At 49.5% G+C, this 26930-nt stretch overlaps 2 protein-coding genes across 2 annotated transcripts in view; one reads left to right on the forward strand and one right to left on the reverse strand.

Moving 5' to 3' along the window:
- Window positions 1–277: 277 nt before the first annotated feature.
- Window positions 278–26930, forward strand: part of LOC138498115 (uncharacterized) — a 116694-nt gene continuing 90041 nt past the window's right edge. The window contains exon 1 of the mRNA XM_069621973.1: window positions 278–353. The gene's annotated coding sequence lies outside the window, so the exon portion shown is untranslated. The remainder of the gene's footprint in view (window positions 354–26930) is intronic.
- LOC138498715 (uncharacterized) lies at window positions 24108–25690 on the reverse strand. The gene is made up of 2 exons (XM_069622357.1): window positions 25318–25690; window positions 24108–24993 (listed from the first exon to the last, which is right to left on the reverse strand). Exons 1-2 carry the CDS (start codon window positions 25463–25465, stop codon window positions 24152–24154), a joined length of 990 nt encoding a protein of 329 aa, XP_069478458.1. The 5' UTR covers window positions 25466–25690; the 3' UTR covers window positions 24108–24151.

Below are 26930 nucleotides of genomic sequence, written 5' to 3' on the forward strand. Positions count from 1 at the left end.
CACACCCTGGAAGGTCGCTAGCAAGACAAGGCCTGACGCCATAAGACCACCCGGCTGGTGCTGGGCACCCAAAACCAACTCATGAGGCTGGTGCGACTGCGCAGCTGGCACAGAACACGGCCAGGCCTCGTGGCTTTCGCAACGTGTTTATACAGTGGTCATGGGCTGTGCTGGGCGGTCACCTGAGGTGGGGGGGAGAGGAAGTGGTGCAGGACGTTGCTATCTGATGGCCGTCAAATAGCAGAAGCTGTCTCTGGAGCTTATAAGGAGAAGTGCTGTGTGCTCTCTCACAAGCTGCTCGCAGAGACGGAGGCCCAGGCGCACCTGTAGAGACTCCTGTCCAAGGAACGCAGGTAAATACCTCTAAGGGGTCACTCTGTGAAATGTGGTGCTGCCTACACTGCAGGGAGTGACCTCAGCTTCTGCTCCCATGATGCACCACGCGCTGCTGGTGGGGGCCTGCAATATTTAAGAAATACTGCACAAGTTATTCCTCAAACACTACAGGCCCGAGCTGGAAAGACATTTCCAAACCTGTTTCACGCGCCAAAGAAATGGATCTCCGCCAATCAGCGAAGGTAAAAGTGGGGGGATCCCCTCTGATCTGCCATCCCCTGATCTAGTGGTATTTAGTGTATGGGGGTGCGCGGGGAGGCATGTTTATTATAGCATAGCGTGAAACAATGTGCAAAATCCAGGTGTAAAACAGCTACGCATGTTTTTTTATAGCCCAACACATTTTCATTCATGTATATGGTGGAGGGTGGCGGGGGGCGTGGAACGGAAGTGCCGCTTCCACCACCGGCTTCCTCTACGCCAGCGTCGAAATCCGCCAGCGTCGTATGGAAACCACCAGCCTTTTACTCCAGCTAAAGGCAGGCGGATTCCGCAGGAGTCCATTGTAAATACTGGTGTTTGCCCTGTGTGCATCGCACACAGCCCGAGAGGCCTCTGGGCGCTGCACTGTGCAGGACCCTTCTTATCAGTAATACACTTTGCTCTGCTGTAGGGTGTTGACACTGCTGCGCTCTGCTGTAGGGTGTTGACACTTTGCTATGCTCTACTCTAGGGTGTTGACACTTTGCTATGCTCTGCTGTAGGGTGTTCACACTTTGCTATGCCATACTCTATGGTGTTGACACTTTGCTATGCTCTGCTGTAGGGTGTTGACACTTTGCTATGCTCTACTCTAGAGTGTTGACACTTTGCTATGCTCTGCTGTAGGGTGTTGACACTTTGCTATGCTCTGCTGTAGCGTGTTGACACTTTGCTATGCTCTACTCTAGGGTGTTGACACTTTGCTAAGTTCTGCTGTAGGGTGTTGACACTTTGCTATGCTCTGCTGTAGGGTGTTGACACTTTGCTATGCTCTGCTGTAGCGTGTTGACACTTTGCTATGCTCTACTCTAGGGTGTTGACACTTTGCTATGCTCTGCTGTAGGGTGTTGACACTTTGCTATGCTCTGCTGTAGGGTGTTGACACTTTGCTATGCTCTACTCTAGGGTGTTGACACTTTGCTATTCTCTGCTGTAGGGTTTTGACACTTTGCTATGTTCTACTCTAGGGTGTTGACACTTTGCTATGCTCTGCTGTAGGGTGTTGACACTTTGTTATGCTCTACTCTAGCGTGTTGACACTTTGCTATGCTCTGCTGTAGGGTGTTGACACTTTGCTATGCTCTACTCTAGGGTGTTGACACTTTGCTATGCTCTGCTGTAGGGTGTTGACACTTTGCTATGCTCTGCTGTAGGGTGTTGACACTTTGCTATGCTCTACTCTAGTGTGTTGACACTTTTCTATGCTCTGCTGTAGGGTGTTGACACTTTGCTATGCTCTACTCTACGGTGTTGACACTTTGCTATGCTCTGCTGTAGGGTGTTGACACTTGCTATACCCTACTCTAGGGTGTTGAGGCAAGACAAGAGCCCTCCACAAGATTTCTGCCGCCCTGGTCGGCACACAAGATTTTGGCCGCCAGCCAAAAAGGCTTGCTCTAAAAACCACCAGACACACTGGCCCACCCCCACTGCATCTAGATTGGCAAGTTTAGGCCAGTCTACAATTGTTTAATCACAAACTGCGGGTGCCTTTAAAGGCTCAGGGTTCGCCTACATCGGCAAAGCCGCCAAGGTGGCTCTGCCCCATGGCCTTCTACATAGTGAAAATGAGAGCCCAACGTGAAATAGCCAGAAGCAGGGCTTAAACAACGCGTCAGGGCCCCTGTGGCTCCCATACTGGCGCATTGCCCTTGTTACCGAGGGCCTACTATGGACATCAGCACTCTGGAGGCCCAGTGCCTGTGTGGGGTTGGGGCCTACTATGGACATGAAGTAGGCCCCAGTGCTGCTATGGACACCAGCACTCTGGAGGCCCAGTGCCTGTGGGGGGTTGGGGCCTGCTATGAACATGAAGTAGGCCCCAGTGGTGCTATGGACACCAGCACTCTGGAGGCCCAGTGCCTGTGGGGGGTTGGGGCCTGCTATGAACATCCAGCAGGCCCCAGTGGTGCTATGGACATCAGCACTCTGGAGGCCCAGTGCCTGTGTGGGGTTGGGGCCTACTATGGACATGAAGTAGGCCCCAGTGGTGCTATGGACATCAGCACTCTGGAGGCCCAGTGCCTGTGGGGGGTTGGGGCCTGCTATGAACATGAAGTAGGCCCCAGTGGTGCTATGGACACCAGCACTCTGGAGGCCCAGTGCCTGTGGGGGGTTGGGGCCTGCTATGAACATCCAGCAGGCCCCAGTGGTGCTATGGACATCAGCACTCTGGAGGCCCAGTGCCTGTGTGGGGTTGGGGCCTACTATGGACATGAAGTAGGCCCCAGTGGTGCTATGGACACCAGCACTCTGGAGGCCCAGTGCCTGTGGGGGGTTGGGGCCTGCTATGAACATCCAGCAGGCCCCAGTGGTGCTATGGACATCAGCACTCTGGAGGCCCAGTGCCTGTGTGGGGTTGGGGCCTACTATGGACATGAAGCAGGCCCCAGTGGTGCTATGGACATCAGCACTCTGGAGGCCCAGTGCCTGTGGGGGGTTGGGGCCTGCTATGAACATCCAGCAGGCCCCAGTGGTGCTATGGACATCAGCACTCTGGAGGCCCAGTGCCTGTGTGGGGTTGGGGCCTACTATGGACATGAAGTAGGCCCCAGTGGTGCTATGGACACCAGCACTCTGGAGGCCCAGTGCCTGTGGGGGGTTGGGGCCTGCTATGAACATCCAGCAGGCCCCAGTGGTGCTATGGACATCAGCACTCTGGAGGCCCAGTGCCTGTGTGGGGTTGGGGCCTACAATGGACATGAAGCAGGCCCCAGTGGTGCTATGGACATCAGCACTCTGGAGGCCCAGTGCCTGTGGGGGGTTGGGGCCTGCTATGAACATCCAGCAGGCCCCAGTGGTGCTATGGACATCAGCACTCTGGAGGCCCAGTGCCTGTGTGGGGTTGGGGCCTACTATGGACATGAAGCAGGCCCCAGTGGTGCTATGGACATCAGCACTCTGGAGGCCCAGTGCCTGTGGGGGGTTGGGGCCTACTATGGACATGAAGTAGGCCCCAGTGGTGCTATGGACATCAGCACTCTGGAGGCCCAGTGCCTGTGGGGGGTTGGGGCCTGCTATGAACATCCAGCAGGCCCCATGGTGCTATGGGACACCAGCACCATCTGGAGGGGGCAGAGCGAGCCATGCCCCTGTCCATGTGGTCCTCTGCCACCGTGCTAGCACGAGGGTCCCACGACTTCGGGGCATGCAGGCCTGTGCTTCCACGTATGGGCCTGCAGGCCTCCATAAATGAGACATGGACTCAGTCGTTCCTCTTGGGAGTCTGCAGCAGTTCTGGTGCACGTCTGCAGAGGGTCCTTTTATTGGCTTGGGTCCATGTGAAAAGGGCAAGACACAGGGGAGGGCCTCATTCCCCTTAAAGGAGCAATACATTTGGGAGTGTCACCCACCACAGGCCTCAAATGCGATAGGTTTGGCTACGCCCCTGCTGAACTCAAATCACGGCTGCCCCAGGCCTGCTCCACAACACACTTTCATTGCAACAGAATTCCCCCGTGGACCACTTCCCTGGGAGCCACATGGGCTCCTGAGGGCCACACACCAGAAACAGCGCCGCTGTGGCAGTGGCCTTCAGCTGAAGTCCCTCCGGCGACATAAAAAAACAAGGGATCCTACAGAAGGTTTGGGGACCCATGAACGTAGGGCGCCAGATCCCTGAACATGGCATTCTGCCCCGAAGGATGGCAGGAGAATGCCTTGCCATTCCTGGAGGGAATGTTATCCTGGCCCTGCCCAGCAGGATCCTACTCCCTAAAAGGACACGGTTTGCTATTAGTGGTAGAAACACTGCACATGTCTCTGTTTTACATATGACTCGAAGATAACGGCACACGTGTGATCCCATTATTCAAAAGTGGGAGCCGGTCTGGCCGCCTATTCATGACCTGTGCAGTCTCTAAGGCAGGAAAGCCAGTAGAATGCTTCATACCAAAAAAACATAGTGGGTTGTTCTGGAACTAGTGGATTCTGGGACGTACAGCAGCATGTCTTCTCCAGTGGAGGCAGAGCCTTGGCCATCGCTAAAAAGTGCTCCTGAACTGGGTCATCGACGCCCCCCCCCCACCCCACCCTACTCCTTGATGAGCCAGCTCCCCCAGGCTGCCCTAGGACTCCACAGAACCGCATTGTTAAAGGGCTGCCTGTGAGGGGCGGCACTTCTGCCAAGAATCAAGAGAAGAATAGTGTCCTACGTGTTGGGCACTCCCGTCCCCTGCACACCCAAAACACTGAGATATGCTTTAAGTGTTCAGGGGTGAATATATGTACACCAAGGTTTCTTTGTTTTATTCTGACAAGAAACCTTGGTGTGAATATATTCACGTCTGAACACTTAAAAGGGGACGGGTGTGTCCAACTCTTAGGACACTACTCTTCTCTTGATTCACAGTAGAAATTTTTTGTGCCTGAGCTGCCTTTTCTCCCCTGCACCCATAACTCATCTTTACCTAACAAGTATCAGACCCTCGGGTGTTCATCAATTTCTGTCGCTAAGAGGTGGGCGTAACACTACATTTCGACTTCTGCTAAGAAAGCAGGAAACACGGGAGCACCATAAGTAATATAACAGTGCCTCTGCATCTCATTTTGTTTCCCAATCAGAGGTGCCGACCTGCAGACAGCCCTTTAACTACTCTGCTATGAGGAGTTAAAAAGCTGCCTGAGGGAATTGGTGTCTCTTATGAAGAAACACAAGGAGAGACGAGTACACTGTTGTCATTGCTTTTGGTGTGCCCTCCTCTCCCTTGGTTTATTAATCACAGGGTTCAAACCCTGCATGCAGCCTACCAGTGCGGATTACAGCCTGTGCCGTTGCATAGCACAACATTTGGGGCCACCCTACGAGCCATGCTGAGGTGCTCCCCCCCCCAAGGCTTGCAACTAATCACAGGTTACGCCGCACTCTGGGCCGGCCTATACTACCACGCTTGCACAAAATCCAAAACATGCAAGTCACCAACAGTGCTCAGGAACATTAATGCTTTAATTAATTTAATACTTTGATATTAAAAATGCCATGGCACAATGAAATCATAGTGTATAGGATAAGGCAGGGAACCCTCTTTTTTTTCTAAGGGGGCTTGACTCCAGAGGGTAAGGCAACAATTATGAAAGGAATTGGAGTCAACAGCTACCCTAGTCATTGACGCTTTCAGTAGGATGCTTTTTAAGAGGACACAGTGGAGCTAATTTAGCACATATCGATTAGCTCATAACATAAACACGAAAGGATATATATATCTCTTTTAAACATTGAAAAAATTAGATTTATTAGGTTTACACAAGTAAAAGACCTTTACAAGAGTCGAAAGGTAAAGTATGCCATCCTTGGCACAAGAAAAACAATTTGTATGTACACAATTATGCAGTAATTGTATGCATAGGTGGGTTAGTACAACAATAGTGATTATGATTACATATACTGCTAATGTTATAGCAGTATGAAAAACTTGTCGACACACACAGAGTTCAGGTGTTTCTGGTACGGTGAGTAGATGGAAAAAACCAGCGGATGAAAGGTGTGGGACCTGCTGGTGATTGCACCGGACTGTCTTCAGGACTGGGGGATTTTTGATGAGGTTGGTAAAGTGCCAGGCACCTAGGGTAGTTGAAGCGTCATGGCTAACGTGGTTATTTTCTCTGAGGCCAGAATCTGGGTGAGTCGCTGGCAGGTGGTTTTGTCCAATATTAGGACAGGAGGTCTCTGGTCTGGTTAGCAGATTGAGTCCCAGGTTGTGTAAGATGAGAACGAGTTTCTATCTAAGATGCGGGGTGGCCGCGGTTCCTTCAACGATGACCCCCTCTGTAGAAAAAAAAGAGGGTTCCCTGCCTTATCCTATACACTATGATTTCATTGTGCTATGGCATTTTTAATATCAAAGTATTAAATTAATTAAAGCATTAATGTTCCTGAGCACTGTTGGTGACTTGCATGTTTTGGATTTTGTGCAAGCGTGGTAGTATAGGCCGGCCGGAGAAATCATATCCAACTGGCTAAACAATGTCTTAATGTGGCATGGCATGTTTTATTTTGATAAACATATTACAGTAACACATGCCATGCCACATAAAGACATACACACCCAGACTGGTTGCACCAAAATGCCAGTTGAAGCAAAAACAATTATCATGGTTATGTTATCACATATGCCCAGAAAGATATACAATGCCACAGTAAGAAAAAGCAGTGGGGGCTGGTGAATTTAAGTGGAGGGTGTTAGGGAGAATTCTCTCTTTAGGCTGAATTTCCTAACCTAGTGAGTCCCCCAGCAGCTTTGCTGGATTTCTGGAGTTTGTTATTTCTCCTGCCAAGAGTGAGACTCTTTTTCTCCCACTCTTGGACATGATTGATGGTGTTCCTTTGACTGTTAATGTGTTTTATGGGCTATGGGGTCCTTTACTCCACAGGGTCTCATGTGTTTTTACTATGTGTGTTACACAGCACCCTCCGTGCAGTAACACAAGGGTGTCATAGCGACACCCCACCATAGACTCCATAACCTGGGACTGACTACTGTCTCCCAGGGCATGTAAAGTCACCATTGGCTTTACTAGTCCCAAATTATTAACAGAAACCGGTACAAACCATCATATTGTGGACGTACTGGTCGGGGCAATTCGATTGCCCCGGGGTCTGTTAGTTGAGGGGGCACGTCTCCATCCCTCCTGATCGAGTTTTGGCTGGTGGCAGTGGATACTACTTTTTATATTCGACGGCGAATATATCCCTATGGGATGTTCCCATTGTTCGAGGCTACCAACTTTAATTATTTAATTCTCATAGCCTCGAACATACCGCCTGTTTATTTATTTAATATTAGTTCACCGGTTGGTATTTGTTGCCAGAACTCGATTCTAAAATGGCGTTTGTGTTCTCTTCTGTGACTCCAACCCAAGTCGAGCCCTTTGTTCCACTTTTTGGCGGGCTTCTCCACAGAAGACTCCAAAAGTGGTGCCACTCTGTCAGGGTACCACAGGGGGTGTGGGAGGGGGTTTAGGCACCCTGGACTGAGTTACCTTGGTAACTCAAGTCGCACTCTTGTGTGATTGGCCCAAGTGGTGAGCCGGCCGGCTCACCACTTAGCATGTTTGATTGACAGCTAGGCTGAGTGAATGGGGGTGTGCTGCATAAAAGCAGGGCTTTGGGGACTGCAACTTCAGAAGTCCCCACAGGACCTGGGAATCCGACGAGGGAGAAGCTGAGCCGACCTACCACCACGACACCACCGGTGGAGCCCTGCGGAACCGACTCACCATTTCCCGATGACAGAGAAGATCTCCCGGCTGGAGAGGCTTCTTGCCCTGACTGGTGGGCACAACCAGTTTACCTTCTTTTCCTCGCATCCCAGGACGTCTTGTGGTCGAATTGCCCGTGCCAAGCACCCCGGCAACTGGATAGCCACTTACCACTGGACCGCAAATAAAAGGACCGCTCCTTTTACCTGAGAACTCCGCGGCTGGTTTCTTCCCTGGCAGTGCAACGGACTCCTGTCTTCCTCCCGGACGAGATCCTCTCTTCCCCCGGACGAAGCGCCAACTTGCATCCGCTGCCAGGAACAACTGCCCCCGCTGGAGTATTCTCACCACTTTAAGGTACCGTGTCCGCCAGGCCTCCCTTTCTAAAGATTGCTACAAGGTAATAATAATCCCTTAACCTTCTGGACTGGGCTGGCCGCCTTGACCATCTAACTGGTCCCTTTCTTTTGGTCCAACTCTTTCTGAACCTTTTCAAGACTTTTGTGCACTTCAACCGTGTGACCTTGGACACATTTCGTTCTGATCCTCTTAAAGTGGATCCGGCCTTCTGAACTCTAACTTCACGGTTTTACTTTGCCTTCCTCTCTTGTTGTGTTCTTGTGAAAGTGTTGGGATCTGTTTCAAATTATACTCTGCTTTTCTCTCACTTTTTAAAACAAATTATTAGAGTGCCATCTGCAGTAAGCGCTCACCGCTGTCTGAAAATAAGTGGGGCTTGTCTAATATTCTTTTAAGGGAGTATAAATCTTTTAGTGACCGTGTTTTTGAACTGCTTAACATTAGTGCCTGTGTGTTTTACTAGATGTGGTTTTAAATAAATAATGAGATCTCTTTTACACCAAGCTCTGGTCAGTGTTTACTTGTTCTACTATGTTCTTTTGACCTATTGTGAATACTCTGTATACTGCCTAACTCTTCTTGAGGGAAGTCTGACTGCTCAGCCACAGCTACCAAGTGAATCTGTGTGATCCAGACTGCTACCAAGTTTGTTTACTGCCAAACACCTGTAGTCTTAAATCTTTTGCAGTGGTCCCAGAGGGAACTGCACAGGTTTCTGCCTAACAGAGGGGCATACATATTTTCCCCAAATATGGCATAGCAAGGGAGCCTGAACCAATAAAGGGGGGAGGGAGTCACAAGGGGTCTCCCCCCACACATTAAAAAAAAAAGAAATTGGTTAATATTGTGCATTTTACAGCACACTTTTATTTTCTCCAAAACGTTGGGTAAAAAGGCAAACAGTTTGCTGTTGGTTTTGTAGGGTAACCCATGCAAAGAAATCAAAAAGATGCAAGTTACCAACGTGTACAGGAGCATTTCTTCAACATATTTTTATGATGCCTTTTCTCACAATATGTGCAAGTATATTAACATTTTCACTCTGGCTGTGCCCATACATTTCCATACTAGCTGCACAAATATATGCCAGTATTACCACATAAAAACATACTGATGCTTGCTTTGCACATAATCATACATGCCAACATTCTGTGACCAAAAATCTGTAGGAATCTTAAAGTTTCAAAAATAGTCAGGCGAGGAGGTAATGATAGGAATAGGGCGCGTCAGCAGCCCATTGTCATTGAATGAGCTCGCCGCCGCGGGTGCATTCAATGACAATGAGGCGCCTGCCACGCCTTCTGCCATCACGCCAGCTCGGGGGAGCCCTTGAAAGACTCACCGGAGTTGACGTGGTGGGGGGCTAATGGCGCCTTTTGTGAAAGGCACTCGCGGCGGAGGGGCGCCCTTAGCCCACCGCCGTGGGCGCCTTTTACATCAAAGGCCTGCATGCTGCGCCTTCTCCCGCTACGCCAGCTCGGGGAAGTCCTTGAAAGACTCCCCCGAGCTGGCGTGGTGGGGGGCTAATGGAGCCTTTGGCCAAAAGGCACCCGCGGTGGAGGGGCGCTTTTAGCCCACCGCCGTGGGTGCCTTCGACATTAAAAGCCTGCATGCTGCACCTTCTCCCGCTACGCCAGCTCAGGGAAGTACTTGAAAGACTCCCCCGAGTTGGCGTGGTGGGGGGCTAATGGCGCCTTTTGCCAAAAGCACCCGCGGCGGAGGGGCGCTTTTAGCCCACCGCCGTGGGTGACTTTGACATTAACAGCCTGCATGCCGCGCCTTCTCCCGCTACGCCAGCTCGGGGAAGTCCTTGAAAGACTCCCCCGAGTTGGCGTGGTGGGGGGCTAATGGTGCCTTTTGCCAAAGGCACCCGCGGTGGAGGGGCGCTTTTAGCCCACCGCCGTGGGTGCCTTTGACATTAACAGCCTGCATGCCGCACCTTCTCCCGCTACACCAGCTCGGGGAAGTCCTTGAAAGACTCCCCCGAGTTGGCGTGGTGGGGGGCTAATGGCGCCTTTTGCCAAAGGCACCTGCAGCGGAGGGGCGCTTTTAGCCCACTGCCGTGGGTGCCTTTGACATTAACAGCCTGCATGCCACGCCTTCTCCCGCTACGCCAGCTCGGGGAAGTCCTTGAAAGACTCCACCAAGCTGGCGTGGTGGGGGACTAATGGCGCCTTTTGCCAAAGGCACCCGCGGCGGAGGGGCGCTTTAGCCCACCGCCGTGGGTGCCTATGACATTAAAAGCCTGCATGCCGGGCATTCTCCTGGAACGCCAGCTCGGCGGAGCCCTTGAAAGACTCCGCCGAGCTGGCGTGGGCAAAAAAAAAAAATGTAAAAAAAAAAAAAAATGTTTACCAAAAAAATCGGTATTTGGTGTAAAAAAATCGGTAGGCGGTAGGACTGCTTAAAAAGCGGTATCCTACCGCCTAAATCGGTAGGGTTGGCAAGTATGCATAATACCAGTAATGATAATATAAGAAAATATGTCCACGCTGGATCTGCCAATATATACCAGTACCCCCACAGCATACTCTTGTTGGCTTTATCAAAATGCATGCCACCGTTTGAAAATATAGCCATACTGGCTGCACCAAAATACCAGTCTAACTGCATAGTAACACTTATCATGCTTGCTTTATCAAAGATGCTCAATTCAATGTCATACCACAATAAGAAATGGCTAGACTACCTGCATTAAAATGCCAGTCTAACTACATAATACACGTATCATGTTTGCGTTATGGAAGATGTCAATACAAATGTCATGCTACAGTAAGAAATCGCTAGACCAGCTGCACCAAAATGACATTCCAGCCACATAATAAAACTTATCATGCTTGCTTTATCAAAGTTAGCCAATACAAAATGTCATTCCACAGTAACACATGGCTAGACTGGCTGCACCAAAACGACATTCCAGCCATATAATAACACTTATCATGCTTGCTTTATCAAAGATACCCAATAGAACATGTCATGCAACATTAAGAAATCGCTAGACCAGCTGCACCAAAATGACATTCCAGCCACATAATAAAACTCATCATGCTTGCTTTATCAAAGTTAGCCAATACAAAATGTCATGCCACAGTAACACATGGCTAGACTGGCTGCACCAAAATGACATTCCAGCCACATAATAACACTTATCATGCTTACGTTATCAAAGATTGCCAATAAAAAATGCCCATGCCTGCCCCCTGGGCCCCACAGCACCTAAAACATGCACACAATCAATTTGATTATGTGTGTCTTCGAGGTGCTGGGAGGCCCAGGGGTTAGGCATACCATCCCTTTCGCCTGGGACCCCTTGCACCTAACACAAGCACATAATCAACGTGATTATGTGTGTATGCGAGATGCTGGGGGGCCCAGGGGTTAGGCATGGTATCTTTGTCTAGACATCTATCATAGATGCCCAGTAACAACAACAACAAAAATAACATCCCCTATCCCTTGGGCCCCACAGCATCTGTGGAGCTGATTCAATTGGGGAGGGTGTATTGTGCAACAAAAGCATTTTTAAATTGCCTTTGTTGTAGAGCCCGTCCCCCCCCCACTCACCAAAATCAGCTCCACAGACCAGCACAAACACACACATGCATGCACTCACTCATTCACACGGGCAACCATCATCATACACCCACTCATAACACAAGCATACACATATTTAAACAATAAATAAATGAATACATAAATGGGCCCCATCACCCATTATGGAATTACCCAGTAAAAGGAAAGTCAAGCCACAGTAAGAAGTGACTACACTGATGCACCAAAATGCCACTCTAGCTACTAATAACACATATTATGCCTGCATAGCCTGTACATGGATGACCATTATGATTTAGTGCACAACTCCCGCACCACCCCACCCATTACATGTCGCCTCTCCTTCCCACCATCTACCCCAAAATCAGCTCTTCGGCTCAGAATTACCTCCACGTCCGTCTTCCTCATCCCAGTACTTAGGTTTGTGGCACCTGACCTTGTAGATACATATTCGGACGAGGAAGAGTCAGACTAGGAATTATGAAGATTTCATGTAACTAAGCTAGGCGGTTTATAGTGATAAATTCGAATGACATTATGTCAAAAGTCATAATGTTGAGAAAAAAAAGTAAAAAGAAAAAATGGGTCTATTTTTAATTGCTTTTTGTCCGAAATGGGGGGTTCCCCCTAACCCCCCTTTTAAAATTTTTGTTTTTGTTTTACCCCTTTTTTTTACTCGCGGAACCCAAAAAAAACATGTAAATAAAAAAAATAAAACATTAGTTATGTTTTTTTTCAACATCTTTTTTTTTTACATTATCTTTCGACATAATGTTTTCGACTTTTTCACTGCCTACCAAGCTAGGCATTACCGCCACATCCCTTTACCTCATCCCAGTACGTGTGTGTGTCTCATACACAAGTACTGGACAAGGAAGAGAAGGGCTAGAAGTAATAAAGCTTACCAATAAGTAATCCAGACATTAAACACAAGCACGCACACATTCATACACCATTAACCACACACATGCACACCCATACATTTACATGTGCACTCTTTCACCACACACTTGCACACGTACACTTAGACAGCCATTCATACATCATGCACTCATTCATTCACATACATTACATTATATACAAGTACACACGCACATACACACATTTACACAAAATACCTTTTCATGCCTTTTGAATCCTTGGTGCAGGGAATGAGGTCTCCAGCTCCTTGCAGAAGGAACACTTGTTCCTGTCATGCCAGAGGATCTGGAGGCCTCCATGTCATAGGGTGGGGGGAAATAGTTTCTTTTTGAGGTCACCCAGCCTTCAGGAAAGAAATTATTTCATTTATGGGACCCCTACATGCAATTAATACTACACGTGTCAGTACAATTTCACCTTTGGTACAAGCCTGTACTACACAGTAATGTGGTAGCGATGGCTGAGCAGGCAGACTTATCTCAAGAGTTCAGTGAGCAGTAGAACAAGTTACACAAAGGACCAACTAATACAGTGATTCAAATACACTCAGATTCAAGGTTTCTTGGTAAAAGAATATACATTTATTTACACAGTTGGAAAATATTCCACTAGTAAGAGCAGCTCAATATCACACACTAATACACTACAATAACACCACCAAGATGTTACTGAACAAGTTCAGCTCCCCTAAAGTGGCAGCAAATGGCACTTCAGTTACTTGAAAAGGGGGTAAAAATACAAGCTTATAAGAAAAGCAGACCCAAATACATTCATAGGCAGGGCAAATGATTTCAGTTAACTACAACCAGCAATTCTTCTCAATAGGCCGGGCCCAAAGTCAATGGTTCAGAGTCTTTGTATAGGATAGCACAGTTCTGGTAGATAATGGTTAAGTCTTTGCCACAGATTTTTCAGGCGAAAAGTTTGACAAATGTTTAGGGAAGGACAAGCCTTCGAAGTTGAGCGAAGGTTCCGCAAAATTTCGCGATGGCCGTATAGATTTCCTGACCGCGTTTGCACAGTACCTTTTCAATGAAGAAGAGCTGTAGCTGAGGCAGTTGTTCCTGGCAATTCGAGCAGATCTCGCTGTTCCTGAGCTTCAGTCATGGGGACAAGGAGGAGGATGTCGGGAAATTCCTGCACTGCCCAGGGAAGAGGCCACAAGCTTGGCTCAAACGTCGGTTTAAGGTGTGGGTGCCTTAAAGACCACAAACTGGTATCCTTCCAACTAGCTATCTGGTTTTCCACAGCAATCTGCAGAAAATTCGACCAGGAGGGGACGATTTTCAGGCAGCTTGTGAGTTGGTTGGTCCCACCAAAATCAAGGGAAGAAGTTAACCTTGAAGGGCTTCTCTGTCGATGGAGTTTCAGGCAATTCAGACCTACAGCAGGGCTTCACTGGTCGTACTGGAGTTGCAGCAGTCCTCTTCCTTCAGCTCGTCTTCGGTTCTTTCGTTCCAGTGGTCGACTCTGCTTTACAAGTCCCAGAGACCTGCTTTTAGACCGTTTTCCCCCATTCATTCCAGCCTGGCTGTCACTCACACAGCAGGGTGGCTGTCCTTGTCGGACAGCCAGCCGGCCAATCACGCCAGAGTGCATTCAGGTCTCCTAGGAGACTAAGCACAGGGAGTTTCGGCACCTCACCCACATCCTGTACACCCCAGACACCCTGACGCCAGAGGAGGGCTTCAGCACTGAAGCCCACCAAAGGTCAACGAACAAAGGGACCAAAACTGGTTTGGCGCGCAGAGTTAAACACAAGAAGGTCCTTTCATAAAAGAAATGGTGAAAAAAGTAGACCGTAGTCTGTTTTTACAGATAGCGAGGTAAAGGATAAATTAAAGATCAAGCCTCTGTGCAGCCTTCCTGCATGTGTATAGGTGTAGGGTATATTAGAGTCAAAGCCCCTGCATATGTGATACATTAAAGTCCAAGCCCATGCACATGCTTCCGCAATACAGAGAGGTGGGGGGTATCCCCCACATTCGAGCCAAAGCCACTGCACGAGCTCCCTGCATGCAGAGGGGCAGAGGATACTTTAAAACCCAAGCCTCTTCACATGTTTCCTGCATGCAAAGGTATGAGGGATACATTAAAACGGAAGCCTCTGCACTTGCTTCATGCATACAGAGAGGTGTGGGATACATTAGAGACCAAGTGTGGAATATATTAAAGATCCAACCTCTGCACAGGCTTCCTGCATGCAGACAGGTGTGGAATACATTAGAGACCAAGTGTGGAATATATTAAAGATCCAACCTCTGCACAGGCTTCCTGCATGCAGACAGGTGTGGAATACATTATAAGTCTCTGCACATGCTTCCTGCATGCAGAGAAGTGCAGGATATATTAAAGTCCAAGTCCTTGCACATGCTTCCTGCATGCAGAGAGGTGTGGGATACATCAGAGCCCCCAGGCCTCTGCACATGTATCCTGCATGCAGAGAAGTGTAGGATGCATTAAAGATCAAGCCTCTGTGCAGGCTTCCTGCATGTATATACGTGCAGGATAAATTAGAGTCATAGCCCCTGCATATGCTTCCTGCATGCAGAGAGGTGTGGAATACATTAAAGATCAAGCATCTGCACCTGGTACCTGCATGCAAAGAGGTGTGGGATACATTAGAGCTCAAGCTATGCACAAACCTTCTGCATGCTGAGAGGTGTCAAAAAAGATCAAGCCTCTGGACATGCTTCCTGCATGCAGAGGGTTGGGGGATACATTCGAACCAAAGCCACAGCACAAGCTGCCTGCTTGCAGATTGGTAGAGGATACATTAAAACCCAAACCTCTGAACATGCTACCTGCATGCAAGAGAGGTGTGGGATCCATTAGAGCCCAAGCCTGTGCACATGCTTCCTGCATGCAGACAGGTGTGGGATACATTAAAGTCTAAGCCTCTGAACATGCTACCTGCATGCAGAGAGGTGTTGGATACATTGAAGCCTAAGCCTCTGCACAGGCTTCCTGCATGCAGACAGGTGTGGGATACATTAAAGTCTAAGCCTCTGAACATGCTACCTGCATGCAGAGAGGTGTTGGATACATTAAAGATCAAGCCTCTGCACATGCTTCCTGCAAGCAGACAGGTGTGGAATACATTGGAGCCCACGCCCCTTCACATGCTTCCTGCATGTAGAGAGGTGTGGGCTACATTAAAGATCAAGCCTCTGCACAGGATACCTGCATGCAGACTGGTGTTGGATAGATTAGAGCCCAGGCCTCTGCACAAGCTTCCTGCATGCAGAGAAGTGGGGAATACATTAAGGATCAAACCTCTGCACATGCTACCTGCATGCATAGAGGTGTGGGATACATTAGAGCACAGGCCTCTGCTCAGGCTTCTTCCTGAATGCTGAGTGTTTTGGACACATTAATGCCCACACCTCTGCACATGCTCCCTGCATGCAGAGAGGTGTTGGACATATTAAAGATCAAGCCTCCACACACGCTTCCTGAATGTACATAGGTGTGGGATACATTGGAGCCCACACCCCTTCACATGCTTCCTGCATGCAGAGACGTGTGGGATACATTAAAGCCAAAGCCTGAGCACATGCTACCTGCATGCAGACAAGTGTGGGATACATTAAATCCCAAGCCTCTACACATGCTTCCGGCATGCATACCGGTGTGGAATACATTAAAGATCAAGCCTCTGCACAGGCTTCCTGCATGCAGACAGTTGTGAAATACATTAAAGATCACGCCTCTGCACATGCTTCCTGCATGAAGACAGGTGTGGGATATATTAGAGCCCAGGCCCCTGCACATGCTTCCTGCATGCAGAGAGGTGGGAAACACATTAAAGATCAAGCCTCTGCACATGCTATGGGCAAGTGCAGAGGTGTGGGATACATTAGATCCAAGACTGTGCACATGCTTCCTGCATGCAGAGAAGTGTAGGATGCATTAAGGTCAGGTCTCTGCACATGCTACCTTCATGTAAAAAGGTGTGGGATACATTATAGCCAAGCCTCCTGTACTTGCATCCTGCATACAGAGAGGCGTGGGCTATATTTAATCAAAAGCCTCTGCACATGCTTCCTGCATGCAGAGAAGTGTGGGAAACATTAGAGCCCAAGCCTCTGCACATGCTTCCTGCATGCAGAGAGGGGTGGGATACATTAGAGCCCAAGCCTCTGCACATGCTTCCTGCATGCAGAAAGGGGTGGGATACATTAGAGCCCAAGCCTCTGTACATGATACCTGCATTCAGAGAGGTGTGGGGTACATTAGAGCCCAAGCCTCTGCACAGGCTTCCTGTATGCAGACAGGGGTGGGATACATTAAAGCCCAAGCCTGTCCAATTGCTACCTGCATGTGCATAGGTGCGTGATACCTTAGAGCCCAAGCCTCTTCAAATGCTTCCTGCATGCAGAGAGGTCTGTGCTCCATTAAATATCAAGCTTCTGCTCATGCTTCCGGCATGCAGAGAGTTGTAGGATAAATTGAAGACCAAGCATTTGTGCCTGCTAACTGCATGTTCATAGGTGTGGGATACAGTAGAGCCCAAGCCTCTGCACTTGCTTCCTGAATGCAAAAAGACATGAGATACATTAAAGCATATGCCTCTGCACATGCTACCTGCATGCAGAGAGGGGTGGGATACATTAGAGCCCAAGCCTGTGCACATGCTTCCTGCATGCAGAGAGGGGTGGGCTACATTAGAGCCCAAGTCTCTGTACATGATACCTGCATGCAGAGAGGTGTGGGGTACATTAGAGCCCAAGCCTCTGCACAGGCTTCCTGCATGCAGGCTGGTGTGGGATACATAAAAGTAAAAGCCTGTGCAATTGCTACCTGCGTGTGCATAGGTGTGTAATACCTTAGAGCCCAAGCTTCTTCACATGCTTCCCGCATGCACAGAAGTCTGTGTTACATTAAAGATCCAGCCTCTGCACATGCTTCCTTCATGCAGAGAGATGTCATTAAAGATGAAGCCTTTGCACATGCTTCTTGCATGCAGAGAGGTGGGGAAAACTTTAAAGGTCAAGATTCTTCACATGCTTCCTAGATGCAGACAGTTGTGGGATACATTAGAGGTCAAGCCTCTGCACATGTGTCCTGCCTGCAGAGAGGTGGGGAATACATTAAAGGTCAAGCTCATGCACATGCTTCCTGCATGCAGGCAGTAATACATTAAAGTCAAATGGGGTCATTACGACCCAGGCGGTAAGTACGCCAACTTTACCACCATGGTGTAAACTACGTTTACACCTTGGTGGATGGCGGATTTACCGCCCCATTCCAAGGTGAGTGGGGCGGTAAATCCCCATTTCCCATTTTACCCTTCCCCATTCCCATTTTTGCCCCATAGGGCATAATGGGAGTGGGGGTGGCGTAATTAGCACCAATGCGGTTTAGCGCCATGGATTTTAACGGCTGCTAGAAGCAGCCGTTAAAATCGGAATCAGGTGTTAAGGGTTAACGACGGCGTTAACCCTTAACGCCTGAGTTGTAAAGCCTCTGCACATGCTTCCTGCATGCAGACAGGTGTGGGATACTTTAAAGGTGAAGCCTCTGCACATGCTTCCTGCATGTAGATGAGACGGGTGGGGGATACATTAAGAGTACGTCCCTGCACATGCTTCCTGCATGAAGATAGGTGTGGGATACATTAAAAGCCAAGCCTCTACACATGTTACCTGCATGCAGACATGTGTGGGATACATTAGAGCGCAAGCCTCTCCACAGCCTTCCTGCATGCAGACAGGTGTTAAATACATTAAAGATCAATCCTCTGCACATGCTACCTGCATGCAGAGAAGCAGGGAATACATTAAAGCTCAAGCCTCTGCACAGGCTTCCTGCATGCAGAGGGGTGTCGGATGCATTAGAGCCCAAGCCTCTGCACAGGCTTCCTACATGCCGAGAGGTGTAGGATACATTAAAGATCAAGTCTCTGCCTAATGTTAGACAGAATTACATGCAGTACCCTTTGGGAACTCTACACACAATTAAGACTACAGGTATAAGCACAATCTGTAGCCTGTACTACACAGTTATGTGGTAGCAGAGGCTGAACATCCAGACTTATCTCAAGAGGGATGTGTGCAGTACAAGATGTTACACAAAGGACTAACAATCATAGTAGTTCAAACAAACACTTAATCAAGATTTCTTGGTAAAAGAATATACATTTATTTACACATTTAGTTAGAAAACATTCAACTAGTAATAAGCAGCTTAATATCACACACCAATACACTACAATACTAAACCAATACGTTTCTGAACTAGTTATGCTCCCCTGAAGTGGGAGCAAAATGGCACTCCAGTAACTTTCAAAAGGGGTAGAAAGACAAAGGTTATAAGAATCAAAACACAGTTACTTTCATAGGCAGGGCAAATAGTTTCGGTTCACTACAACGAGCAATTCAATTCAATAGGCCTGGGCCAAAGTCAATGGTTTAGTGTCTTGGATAGGGTAGCACAGTTCTGGTAGTAAACGGTTAAGTCTTTGCCAATGTTCTTGGAAATAGTTTGCACGAAAAAGAGTTATAGGTCGGTTTAGGAGCGAACAAGACTCCAAAGTACCTTATGGATGAAGAAAATCTGTAGCTGAGGCAGTTGTTTCTGGCAGTTCATGCAGATCTCATAGGTCCCAAGCTTCTGTCGTGGGAGCAAGAAGGAGGACGTCGGGAGGTTACTGCACTGCCCAGGAAAGAAGCCACAAGCTTGGCTAAACATCGGTTTTAAGGTGTGAGTGCCTTAAAGTCCACAAACTGGTATCCTTCTCACTGGCTATCTGGTTTTCAACAGCACTCTGATGACAATTTGACCAGTATGGAGACGGTTTCCAGGTGGCTTGCGAGTTGGTTGTTCCCACCAGCTCAAGGGAAGAAGTCCTCCTTGAAGGGCTTCTCTGTCGAGGGAGTTTCAGGCAATTCGGACCTAAAGCAGGGCCACACCGGGAAAACCAACAGTTCAGGAGTTGCAGCTGTCGTCTACTTTCAGCTCGTCTTCTGTTCCTTCGTTCCAGTGGTCGACACCTGCGTTCCAAGTCCCAGAGATCTGCTTTTAAACAGTTTTCCCCCATTCATTCCAACGTAGCTGTTACTCACCCAGCAGGGTGGCTGTCCTTGCTGGACAGTCAGCCAGCCAATCAGGCCAGAGTGCATCTGGGTCTCCTAGGAGACTAAGCACAGGGAATTTTGTTTGGGCACTTACCTCACATCCAGTCCACCCCAGACACTCACGTGCCAGAGGAGAGCTTTAGCACTGAAGCCCACCAAAGGCCAACAAACAACAGGACCAAACCTGGTTTGGCGTGCAGAGGCAAATACTAGAAGGACCTTTCCTAAAAGAAACGGCAACAAAAAGATGTCCGGAGTCTGTTTTCATAAAGGGGTCTTGGGCGCCATATTGAAAAATATTGCTGACCTGATTTTTAGCTACTAGTGTTCGCGGTCTGGAAAAATCATGGTAGTTTGTTCAAAAACCACTTTTACCAGCCATTTCAAGAGGAAAGGGTAACATTTGACAGTTGCGTGAGTGTTTAGACATAGGGGATACTAGGCAACCCCTCCAGCACTCTATAGCAAGATTGTTTGTGCTGGGTCTATGAATTTAAAAAGAATAGCAAAGTCAATTTAACTTTAATGCACTGGGAGACAGTAGTCAGTCCCAGAGAAGGTATTTCAACCTTGGGAAGTCTGAAAGACATCCCTGTTCCACTGCACTGAAGGTGCTGTGTGACACACAAGAAAAAGATTATGCCTATGGAGTTTGTCTAAAAACTCCATATCCAAAGAACACAAAAAGTAAAACACACATCAAAATACATGAAAAAGTGAGAAAAAAGGCTCACACTCTTTCCAGGTGAAAATTAAAGTCCTAGAAATCCAGCAAAGTTGCTGGGGGTCTCAAAAGGTAAGGGAAATTAGCAGATTTCTGTGAATGCTCCCTAACACTCATCCCCCCGCAAGCTGAGGGACAGGAGGATTTAATCCACTCCTGGATGAATCTCCTTACTCCAGTCGGTCTGGAGAGACCATCAGTATTTTGGTGGTGACACCCAGACCTTTGTTCAATGGTAAAATCAAAACCTTGCAGGCTAATTGACCATCTCAATAGTTTAGGGTTTTCACCTTTCATTTGCATCAACCATCTCAAGGGTTGGTGGTCAGTCTGAAGTAGATCCATACTAGTATGGCCTAAACTTCTTCAGTGACCACACAATAGCAGAACATACTCTTTCAATGGTTGCCCACATTGTTTCAGGTTCCTTCAGCTTCCTGATGATGAAGCAAATGGGGTTCTCCTTACCTTTCTCATCCAGCTGACTCAGAACTGTACCTATACCTGTATTGGAAGCATCTGTTTGCACAATGAAGGGTTGGTGGTAGTCAGCAGCTCTTAAGACTAGAGATTGACGAAGGGCTTTCTCAAGACCTTCAAATGCTTGAGTGCACTCCTCATTCCATCTGACCTTTTTGGGAAATTTGGGTAAGGAGATTACATTCAAGGGAGAAGCTATGGTCCCATAGTTCTCTATGAAGTTCCTATAGTAACCAGTGAGGCCTAGGAAGGCTCTCACTTGGATTTGAGTACTAGGGGTGGCCCAGTTTTGTCCAACTTGTACTTTGTTAGGTGATTTCACCCCTCCTACCTCATGTCCAAGGTACCACTTTACTCTGACCAATTTGACACTTACTTGCCTTTATGGTCAGATGGGCCTGCTCCAGAGCCTGCAAAACATATCCTAAGTGGTCAACATTTTCTTTCCAAGTATGGCTGAACACTGCAATGTCATCGGCATCAGTCTTTGTGACTGCATTAAGAGCTCTTTCGTCTACAAATAATCTCAACTCCTTGGATCGTGCCTTTGGCACAAGTACTATTGGACTAGACCATGGACTGGTAGATGGCTCTATTACCCCGAGATAAAGCATCTTGTTGACCTCTTTCTTTATGTAAGTTCTTACATAATCTGACAGTGTCAGATTAGAAGAGAGATTTGGCCTCATTACGACCCTGGCGCTAAGCGAAAAACGATGGCGGTAAATGCTTACCGCCATCGTTTTCCGCCAGGTCCGATCATGACCCGTGACCGTTAACTACGATGCCAATAGCGGCATCGTAGTTAACGCTGCCGCAAACTGCGCTAAGGGTGCGCGCACGCGACCGCCCACACCGTACTTATCGCCATGGCGGAAAGGCACGCAAATGCCGACCCAAGCGGACATGCACCTAACGCCATCATTGAGGCCGCTAAGTACCTTACCGCCATGGTGCAAATAACGCCATCGCGAACCAACCGTAAAGGGCCAATTCAAGTGAATGCAGCTGCCACAGGTGCACAGAAACAGCACAGGTGAAGGCAATACAGACTCAGGGGAGTATAAAAAGAGCACACCCCACCCCTACCCACACCCAGTCACACTCCACAATGATGCCAATACGACTAGCAATGTTGGGGCTGGAGGACCTGATAGCAATGCATGTGCTACTACAACAGCAACAGCAACAACAACAACAACAGGCAGCACAGAGGAGACGCAGGAGGAGAAGGAGGGCAAGGCAGGCCCAGCAAGCCCCACCAGCACAGCCAGTGCCACCACGCAGGCAGCCCCCAATCCCACGCATCAGAGCCAATCCAAACAACCTCACTGCTGAGCAGATCCACACCCTGTACCGTTTGGACAGGGACACCATCACCGCCATCGTAGACATGACACACAACGACATCGTCAGCATGATAGAAAGTCCAACCGCCATCCCCCCCCTACTGAAGGTAGTGGCTGTACTCCACTTCCTGGCCACAGGCACCTACCAGCACACAGTGGGGCACCTGCATGGCATTTCACAACCATTATTCTCACGAACACTCATCCAAGTGCTCGATGCCCTCCTCAAGCACACAGACGACCACATCTCATTACCACGGACTGCCCAGGAGATTGCAAACACCAAAGTGGGTTTCCATGCACTAGCCAGCATACCCGGTTGCATTGGTGCCATCGACTGCACCCATGTGGAATTGGTGGTTCCACGTGCCATGGAGGTACCGTACCGCAACCGGAAACAGTTCCACTCTATCAACGTGCAAATGGTCTGTGACTCCAACAAGATCATCACACATTGTTGTGCCCGATTCCCCGGATCAACCCATGATTCCATGATCCTGAGGAACTCCACAATACCACGCTACATGGAGCGACATGCAGGCCCAAGATCCTGGCTACTCGGTGAGTGCTATGTCATGGAAGTGGGCATGGGAATGACGTACCAGTGCATACTCCACCTGGCAGAAAGGGGGGGGGGGATGATGCATACTCCACCTGGCTGAAAGGGGGGGGGGGATGATGCATACTCCACCTGGCTGAAAGGGGGGGGGGGATGATGCATACTCCACCTGGCTGAAAGGGGGGGGGGGGATGATGCATACTCCACCTGGCTGTGAGTAACACAGAGAACGGATACAGAGGAAGGCCACTCACAATGCACTAAACCCCTCTGCATACATAGGGTGATGGCATGCTAAACAGGCCATGGCAGCAATGGGCATATACTGGTTGCATAGTGTGAATCAATTAGTGCATGTAGAAGTGAGCCAAGGTAACAGTTCCATGCCAGCCATGGTGGGACATCATGTTCCTGGACAGACAACATGACTGACACATACATTCTCGCCTACATACAGGTGATGCAGCCTACCCCCTGAAGAGGTGGCTCCTCACGCCAGTCCGGAACCCGCAGAACCAGCACGAGGAGGACTACAACCGTGCACATACACGTACTCGTGTGGTCATAGAGCAGACATTCGGCCTCCTGAAGGCACGGTTCCGAAGCCTCAGCAGGTCTGGTGGGGCACTCCTGTATGGCCATGAGAAGGTGGCAAAGATCGTCATGGCATGTGTCATGCTGCACAATATGTGCGTCAGACGGAATGTGCCCCTGCCCCCTGACGCAGAACTGCAACCACCTGACGATGAGGATGAGGATGAGGAGGGTGCAGAAGGGGCGCCACCACATGGAGGAGGCGATGCACAGGAGGGGCGTGCCATGCGCCAAAGTATCATCAACCACTGCTTCTAGCACACACGGCTGGTGTTCATCGCATGGAGACAGCACTTGGGGCACTGTGTGACTCTGGGGCATGCACACTGAGGACTGGACACCAATAAAGCACACATACGCAATGAAAATGTCCACACGTTTCCTTTTGTAAAACGAATAAATTGTATTTGAACTATGTACTGTCGTGTCACACCCCCTCCCACCTCCCACCTCCCCCCTGCACACCCCCCCCCCCAAACTCCCCCCTTAACTCCCCAACACACCACCCCGCCACCCCCCTGCACACCCCAACACACCCCCTCCCACCTCCCACCTCCCCCCTGCACACACCCCCCCCAAACTCCCCCCTTAACTCCCCAACACACCACCCCGCCACCCCCCTGCACACCCCAACACACCCACTCCCCCCTCCACCCTCCCCCCCCCCTGGAATCCCAACAAAGGTGTGAGTTGGTCTGTGCAGCAGTGTCAGTAGTAGGATTCCTACACTGTCCGGCCACTATTGGCAGCCCCCTCCACTGGCCCCCGGGGCACCCCTGCCTGTGCTGCGGAGGTTCCTCCCCGATCGGCGGATGGGGCTGCTCGGTGTCGAGCTGGCAACCGAGGAGGATCCTGCCTGCTCATTTGGACGCATGGCCCGTATTGTCTGCACAAGGTCAGTGATGGCGTGCCGCACAGCAGCTAGTTCCGCGCAGATGTCCTTTGTGGACGACTCTATAGCTGCCTTCACAGTCTCAGCACATTTATCCATTGCTGCACTTGACCCCCCACATTCAGCAACATGTTCTTCGAGCAGCGAGGAAAGTTGCTGCTGCCGGGTGGCAATCGCCTCCAGAGAATGGTTGGGATTCTGGGCCATGGCTAATGGCAGTGGCATTCCCATTGGGCTGATCTGCCCCTGCAGCGGGGATGGAGTGGCTGGCCAATCGTCATCCTCTGGCTGACCCTGTGTGGCATCCACATGCGGGCTGCTTAGGGACAGGTAGGGGGAATGAGGGTGGCCTGTGGGGCTCCTGACATCACTCTCCTCAAAGGTCCCTGCTTCACTATCGGAGGAGGCAGCAATGGCAGCAGTCTCCCCAAGTGTGCTGCTTGCAGCAGAGGCTGTGGCTTCTGTGGGCATGATTGGTGTGATGTCTGCTGCTGCTGCTGCTGCTGCTGTACTGCCTGCTGGGGTGGCTGTCTGTGCCCTGTCCTGTTTCCCTTGCATGGATTTTGCCTGCTGTGGTGTTTTCCTCGGGACGACAGAGGTGGAGGGTTGTGGCGTTGGCACAGTTGGCCTGGCCCTCTTGGTGGGTGTGGAGGCTGTGGTGTCCTCTTCCTCAAGGTCGGAATTTGAGCCTGTGGTGGGACAGAGGAGGGAGAGTGTTATTGATGGGTCTGCGGACATTGGCCGGGCATTGTGGCGACTGGCATCTCATCAGTTAGTACATGTGGCACATTTCATGCAGGGGAAAAAAGTTGACTCCCTTTTGTGTGGAAGTAGCATGGAGGTATGTGGGTGCCTGCAGTTAGGGTGTGCATGCTGCATGTGTACAGGGTGCAGATCGGATGTATCTGTGGGCAGTCTCCTGCTGATGTGTTGCATTCACACTATGGGCCAACATTGTACTTCACATGAATGGACTTAGGTGAGATTTGCATGCCTTGATTTGAGCCACCTACCTGCATCGCCCGATGTCGGGGCTCCTCTCTCCATTCCTCCTACTCCTTCAATGCTCTGCATTCCGATTGTGGAGGCACAGATTTCCTCCCATGGCTGCAATTTTATAGGGGACTCCGATCCTCCCCCAGTTGCCATTGCCAGGTTCATGTTGGCTGATAGTATGCTCCTGACTCTGAGCCGGAGATCGTCCCACCGCTTGCGGCACTGTTTGACATTGCGGGGTGTCGTTCCCACGGCACTGACCCGCTGAGCTACCAGTGCCCATATGGCCTTCTTCTTGGTTATGGCCGGTCTTGTCAGTTGGTTGGAGAATACCACTGCAGCGTTCTCCTGTAGGGTCTCCGCTAGAATGGTGAGCTCCTCTCTGGAGAAGCGGTCTTGCCGCTGGTGGTCACAGGCTTTTTTCAAAACTTTAGGCATCTTCCTGCAGGTAGAAGGTTGAAGCCGGTATTGGCGGGGTCTCAGGCTCGGATGTCCAGTGGTTTCGGAGGATGGCAATGGATTGTGTTTTTAAAGATGGCCGCCGTGCTCTTTCCCGTTCCGCCGCGGTGACGCTACTTCCGGTTCCGCTTATCTACGGTCAACGCTAATTGCGGTGACCGCTAACTACGGTCACCGCTATGTACGGCGGTGGCGGTGGTGCACCTTGCGCCGCATACGATGCCGGTAGGTGCCGTTTTGGGGGCATTACCGCCATGGCGCTGTTTACATTACCGCCATGGCGTAATGCTCGTGCGCGATGGGTCGTAATGTGGCGCACTTTACGCCATCGTCCCACGGCGTTAACGTTCATTACGCCATGGCGGTAATGACGGCGGATTACCGCCAGGGTCGTAATGAGGCCCATTGACTCCTTCTATCTTCACATTTAAAGGCTGTCCTCTAAGTAGGTCAGGTAGAGGTTCACTCTCCCCTTCTTGAGCTGACCCTAAAAGCAAAGCTCCTACTTCTGGCCTTGAGACATAAGCTTTTAGACGGTTGGTGTGAAAGACTCTGGAAGCCTCCTTAGTATTGCGTAAGTCCACAAGATAGTTGACCTCTCCAAGTTTACCCACAACCTTGAAGGGTAGTATCCATTTGTCCTGTAAGGCCCTCTGCCTTGTAGGAACCATAACTAAAACTTGCTGGTCTTGAATAAACTTAACCATGTTGGCCTTCTGGTCATGCATATGCTTCACCAGAGCCTGACCTACTTTTAATTTATCTGATACTTCTGCCATCATGTGTGACATTCTCGTCCGTAGACCTATCACATAGTCAGTGACTCACTCACTCACTCGCTCGCTCGCTCGCTCACTCACTCACTCACTCACTCTCACTCTCACAGGGCACTCTCCAACCCCTCCTTAATTCGGGCCAATGGACCTCTAACTGGATGGCCACAGAGAAGCTCAAAGGGACTAAATCCAACTCCCTCCTGAGGGACATCTCTATAAGCAAATGGAAGGCATGGCAGTAGAAGGTCCCACTTTCTTCCAAGAGGTTCTTCTAAAATACCTATCATGCTCTTCATTGCGCGGGTTAAACCTCTCTACCAATCCATTTGTCTGTGGATGGTAGGCAGTTGAGAACTTGTAAGTCACTCCACAGTTCTTCCACATTGCCTGCATGT

The sequence above is a fragment of the Ambystoma mexicanum genome, chromosome 5q, assembly GCF_040938575.1.
Source record: "Ambystoma mexicanum isolate Mex_15411 chromosome 5q, UKY_AmexF1_1, whole genome shotgun sequence".
Lineage (NCBI taxonomy): Eukaryota > Metazoa > Chordata > Amphibia > Caudata > Ambystomatidae > Ambystoma > Ambystoma mexicanum.

Coding starts and splice junctions, on each gene's coding strand:
- LOC138498715 (XM_069622357.1), bottom strand. CDS start 25,465: ATGAACCTGGCAATGGCAACTGGGGGAGGATCGGAGTCCCCTATAAAA. Junction 24,994..25,317: donor CCCGACATCGGGCGATGCAG/GTAGGTGGCTCA, acceptor GTCCCACCACAG/GCTCAAATTCCGACCTTGAG.